This window comes from Pseudorasbora parva, chromosome 12 (genome assembly GCF_024679245.1).
Source record: "Pseudorasbora parva isolate DD20220531a chromosome 12, ASM2467924v1, whole genome shotgun sequence".
NCBI classification, from domain to species: Eukaryota; Metazoa; Chordata; class Actinopteri; order Cypriniformes; family Gobionidae; genus Pseudorasbora; species Pseudorasbora parva.
In genome coordinates this window covers 12,652,331-12,658,643 of record NC_090183.1, presented here as the reverse complement: position 1 = coordinate 12,658,643, position 6,313 = coordinate 12,652,331, and the positions used below count along the sequence as shown (strand labels likewise).

The following is a 6,313-nucleotide window of genomic DNA, read 5'->3' as shown; positions in this document are numbered from 1 at the left end:
CACAAAGGTACAATCAGCTCCCAATTTTAACATAATGCATTAACTAACAATGAGCAATACAATAAGGTATTTATTCATCTATGTTAACGTTAGTTCATGTCAGCTCAGCTTCTTTTAAAAACGACTGACATGCAACTTTTCATTTTAATTATGTGTTAGAAATGCTGGAACTAAAATGAATAAATGCTTTAGAAGTACACTATTTTTCATTGTTAGTTCAAATAATAATTTATTGTAGTGTTAGCAGTAAAATAAAGTGTTTTTCATACAATTAACCACAAATATGCTTCATGTAAACTATACTTTGACCTTATTATGCTATACAAAAGAAATCTGCAATGCTGTCGAATGTTTAAACTAAAACAAACCTCATTACAAGTAATGTAATCTATGTAATTACAGAACATTTATGCTAATTATATTCTGTTTGCAGATGAAGTGAAGCAATAATGAACCAGCATTAATAAGGTCGTTACAATTACTATAAACTCAACTACAATTTATGTTCCAGTTTGGAGGGAGTTAGGCTACTTATAACAGATGTGATGGTGTCAGGTCTATTTATTTGAACCCGATAAGACACTACACATATGGCAGAGAACACCCTGATCAGTTTACAACCACTTTATTATTTATGATCTGGTTGGACTACCACAAGCAGCACCTCTGCAATCTCATTTAGCTTTGAACAGGTAGTGATGTTGCCACAGGCATTACCAAGTCAAATTGTAACTGCCCTGAATGAAAATACAAAGTAACGGCATGCTCAAGCTGCGGTGAACTACAGTCATGTTTGCGGCAGCAACTAAGAACTTCGTGAAGCAGGTGGGGGACACTGGACGGCTGGTCCATGTGCCCAGTCTAAGTGAAGCGGACCGATATCAACCCCTCAGCCTGGTGACGAGGAAGAGGAGACGACATTTCTGGAAGAAGACCAAATACGCCACAACCCCCTTCTCCCTGAAAGACATACTCGTGGGAGAGAAAGAGATCACAGCAGGTGAGCAAGAAATATTTCATCATTTGAAATCAATTAAAATTTCTTGAGTATAGATGAACAAACACTTCATTATCTCATGCCTTCAATTATGCATTCATGAAGAATGTGTTGTGCATCTTGGCGTATTTTGTACTTACTTATATTGGATTGTTTAACATTGATAGTTCACCCAAAAATGAATCATTTACTCACCCTCAAGTGGTTTCAAATCTGCATGAATTTCTTGTTTCTGCTGAACACAAAAATCTCTTTAAGTACTCTAAGTGGTATCAAAGGAGTGCATTTCTCTCTGGTTGACAGGGGTCTCCTCATACCAGCTCCTGAACTATGAAGACAAGTCTGATGTTGCCCTAAACGGGCGTTTGGGCAACCATCTGATCCATGAGGTGGGAGTAAACGTAAGTGGTTCAGACTCTGTGGCGGTAAAGGCCTCATTTGGAGTTGTGACCAAGCATGAGGTGGAGGTTCCTACATTACTGAGGGAGCTCAATGCAAGGTAAAGGACACACTGTGTATATATTTTTATACAGTTAGACAGTTAGTTCCCACCCTCAAAATTGGCTGAGACCTGGTATTTAGTCCAGCAGCACTAGAACTTTTCACTGTTTGTGTCAGTCTGAGCATTTAGAAGTGGATATTTTTAAAGTGACTATTTTATAGGGCAGTACAATATGTGTGTGATAAGTAACTGTATTTATGAGTGAGTCAGAATCATTCACTTAACCGATTCATTTAAAAACACATCAATGTGATGCGTAAAGTTTGATTTTGCTTTGGCTGCGCTAGGAACTATTCTCATTGTTAGAGTAAAAATTATATAGCTCCCAAGGGGACATGGTGATGGGGAAAAAATATGAGATGGGAGGAAAAAATTTATTTTAATGCCGTTGCCATCTTGCCAGCGCGTCATCGCGTGTCACTCCCAGGTAACAGAAAATGGGCAAAGAGGCGGGATGTGGGCAGAGCTTAGGTGACGCAATGACTAACAGACAGCAGATAAATGGCTATCCACCTGTCACTCAAAGTGACCACTCCCTTAATTATGCAGAACTTTAAGGCTTTATATAATGTAAACAAATGAGTTATAAAAAAACGTTCACCCCCTTCACAGTTGTCATGAAGGGCAAGATTAGACATATAGACCAAAACCACAATTTGTACTAGGCTGTAAATATATTTTTTTCTGCTGTAAAGTTGAGCATTTTAACATGGGGTTCTGAGATTTTGCTCCCTTCTGGAGCCTGTTCCTAGTGGCCAGTTGATGAATTGCAGTTTAAGTTACTTCTGTATTGGCTTCAAGGGGGAACCTGGGAAAGGTTGCCGATTGGTCGAAAAATTATATTTCAGTGCATTTGCATATCCCAAACTGCCAAGTAACTTCGCACTCACTTGTGCTCTACTTTTGCTGTACTTTTGCTTTCCTTGAAAAGCAAGGATAATTTAATTTTTCATTTGTTCTCCCGCAAAATGATCACATTCCCCCAGAAACGAATCTTCTGCATTCCCTCGACCTCTGAGAAACATAAGAAACTTTGCATTTGCTTGCAACAATTTAGGGTTCGTTTGCAAAACTTTTGCATTCTTCCAAAAAAAAATCATTAGTTTACAAAACTTTTACATTCTTTCTCAAAATGATGGCATTCCCTGTGAAATTTTGACTTTGCTCGCAAAAATGTTGGGTTCATTGGCAAAATGTTTGTGTTCCTCTGAAAATTTCCATTAATTCACAAAACGGTTGCATTCTCACACAAAATGATTGCAACCACCCAAAAACTTTGGGGTTCACTGTCAAACTTTATTGTTTCCCAGGGAAATGTACTTTTGCTCGCAAAACTTTATTTTCTCACAAGCCTATTGTGTTCCCCTGAGAAAATTTGCCCTTGACTCATAAAAGCATTGAAATCATATTTCCATCACCATGTCCCTAAGAGTCTCAAATTTAAGGTACTATTCGGAACAGCGGGACTCTTGCTCGTGTACTTAAACTAAATGAATCAATACATTCTAACATTCTTTTTCTCACAAATCTTTCTTCTCATTTCTTTTTAAATATCAGGAAAGTTGACCTGGATCACTGCTTGATCCGTCAGTCCAAAGAGAGTAAACGCACTGTCCTGTGTATTGTCATGGAGAGTATCCGCACCACACGACAATGCTCTCTCACCGTTCACGCTGGCGTGCGTGGAACTACCATGAGGGTAAACAAATGCAATTGGGCCACTGGGCCAAACTATACATGTGGCTTTGAAATCTGATGTTCTCTGATGCTTTCTATCATCCCACACAGTTCCAGATAGATGATGGTCGAAATCCTAAAGGGCGAGATAAAGCTATTGTTATTCCAGCCCACACGACCATAGCTTTCAGTGTGCTCGAGGTTTATGTGCGTCTTGATGGACGTCTTGGTAAGCGTTATTTCACTGTATAATTCAAATAATGTAATATCCTGACTAATCTATGTACACTACCATAAAAGTTTGGGATCAGTAAGATTTCTTTCCAAAAAAAAAACTTATATTCAGCAGGGATGAATTAAAGGCACAGTACGTAAGTTTTGCTAGAGAACGCTTATTCAAAACAAAGGCGTCGCTTGATGACACGGTGAATGAGTGTGGAATCATAGGAGTTTTAGTCTTGATTCTTCACCTCCACATCTGGTGGAAAAGAATCTGACTGTCTCAGGCCGAAATTATGTTCATGAATTAGCGAATGTATTAAAGTTTTATTAACGTTATGGTGGCATGAAGCATGACGCACCGAGAGCCCTTGGGAGTGAAAGCTAATGAGAGACACCTGCGTGAAACACCAGTCTCTTAGATTTTATTATGCTTATGTGGGGTAATGCAGTGCTGTTGTTTCTGAGGCAAACATTACTCGCTATGAATCAAGAAAACAAGCGATTCAAACGATAAGACTAACCCTGTGGAGCTGTATGACAAATGAACAGTTTTCTGTTGTTATCCGAACAGATGAAAACATCATCAAAGTAGTCCATATGTGACATCAGTTGGTTAGTTCGACTCTTTTGAAGCGTCGACAATACATTTTGGTCCAAAAATAACAAAAAATACGACTTTATTCAGCATTGTCTTCTCTTCCGCATTTTTTTTTTTAAACCTTAAATAAAGAATCATACGGTCGCGAATCAGCAGATTGATTCGGGATTCATATCGCCAATGTCACGTGATTTCAGCAGTTTGGCAGTTTGACACACGATCCGAATCTTGAGTCATGACCGTATGATTCTTTATTTGAGGAACACAGAAGAGAAGACAATGCTGAATAAAGTCGTATTTTTGGTTATTTTTGGACCAAAATGTATTGTCGACGCTTCAAAAGAGTCTAACTAACTAACTGATGTCACATATGGACTACTCTGATGATGTTTTCATTACCTTCTGGACGTGGACAGCAAGTGGGCATACACTTACATTCAAAGGACAGAATGCCCTCGGACTAAATCTAAAATATCTTAAACTGTGTTCCGAGGATGAACAGAGGTCTTACGGGTGTGGAAAAACATTGGGGTGAGTCATTAATGACAGAAATTTCATTTTTGGGTGAACTAACCCTTAAAGTGTCTTTGGTGTTTTTATGGTTTCTATGGAAATCAACGGTAGCGCGGATGTGACGTCATTGACAGGAGACCAAATGACATGGTCCATAGCACTGGTTAAAATTCCTGGTTTCTCTGGATTTAAACACTGTTGGAAATGTTTGCGATAATATAAGTACTCAGGTCAAAAAAAGATATAACATTGTTCTAATGATTTTTTGGATATTTTAATAATGACACTAAAGACCTTAATGCAAAGCCCCTAAAAAGACAAAAGTTTCGCAAGGGAACGCAAACATTTGTGAGAGAACGTGCTGATGTATAATGTATCGTTTTCTTTCATCACCATGCCCTTTAGGTGCTCTAAATATAAAAATTTTATAATGTTACAAAAGATTGCTATACATTTCAAATACTTGCTGCTCTTTTGAACTTTCTATTCATCAAAGAATCTTGAAAAAAATGTATCACAAAAAGAGCAGCACAACTGTTTTCAACACTGATAATGTTTCTTGAGCACTGATTTCTGAAGGGTCATGTGACACTGAAAACTGGAATAAATCAGCTTTGCGATCACAGGTTTGTTTGTATTTTTGATCAAATGAATGCAGCCTTGGTGAAACTTCTTTCAAAAAAAATTAAAAATCTTACTGATGCCAAACGTTTGACTGTATATCAATGGAGTTATACCGTATATGAAGCTTATCCATAGATGTTTTTTTTAGATTTAAACATTTTCAGAAATGAGTTGATTGTCAGATTCAAGTAAAGTCTCCATCTGTGTTTTTAATTTTATTTATTTTTTTAACTAATGGCCTTTGATGTAACTTTGGTCAGACATATGTGTAGCACCAGAGTCAGTGGGAGGGTTTGAGAGGGAACAGATACGTGACCAACTCGGGGGAATCATTGGCCGCTTTTCCTTTGGAAGACTCAGGAGATTCCTGTCGGGAATCATATATGGAAATCCTTTCAGAGCAGGTGATATCATTTCTGTTGTCTAATGTGTCCTTAATATTTTAAAACATCTAAATGAAATGTTCCAAATATGACTCTTGATTTATGCTTGCCGTAGATGACAGGACGTTTGAAGAGCTCACTCACTCTGATATGTACATGGACGATGTCGTGACGGACTACTACGAGAAGGCTGCCAGCATGACTGACCTGTCCTCGGCCTACCTGCGGGATGAGAAGCACATACGTGTAAATCTGCTCAACCATAACATACCTAAAGGACCGTGCGCCCTGTGTGGCATGGGGCATCAGAAGCGCGAGACTGTCTATGGCTGCCTGGAATGCTCTTCGGGAGGACATAAATACGTCCGCCTCCACGCTGTACCATGTTTTGACCTCTGGCACAAAACCTTGAGGTGAGAAATGGCTTTGGAGGAACTCCCAGGGTGATTTTCACGCAGACCTTGTGCAAGATGGCCACAAGCTGTAAAACCATCATCTTTAATTTCAGCAAAAACACGTTTTAAGAAAGTGTTTTTGTTCAGTGTTAGTGACACTGATATTGTAAACCAATGCAAATTCTAAAGAGTTTGACCTCATTCTGATTATTCATGATTAGTTTAATGGTTTGTATATTTTTTCCTTGTTTTGTCACAAATTCAGCTGTTTGAATGAGAGTATATTATCATACCCGTTGTTAAATCTTACTCATTAAATAATAATTAGGACACTTTATATTACACTCCTAAAAATAAAGGTTCTTTATAGGCATCTGTGTTCCATGAACCTTTAACATCCAT

General features: G+C 38.2%; 1 protein-coding gene across 1 annotated transcript; it reads left to right on the top strand.

Annotated features, from left to right (window-relative positions):
• The first annotated feature begins 789 nt into the window (after positions 1–789).
• Positions 790–6,017, top strand: pjvk (pejvakin). The gene is made up of 6 exons (XM_067458315.1): positions 790–1,000; positions 1,301–1,496; positions 3,057–3,198; positions 3,288–3,405; positions 5,394–5,537; positions 5,632–6,017. Exons 1-6 carry the CDS (start codon positions 790–792, stop codon positions 5,931–5,933), a joined length of 1,113 nt encoding a protein of 370 aa, XP_067314416.1. The 3' UTR covers positions 5,934–6,017.
• The last annotated feature ends 296 nt before the right edge of the window (positions 6,018–6,313 follow it).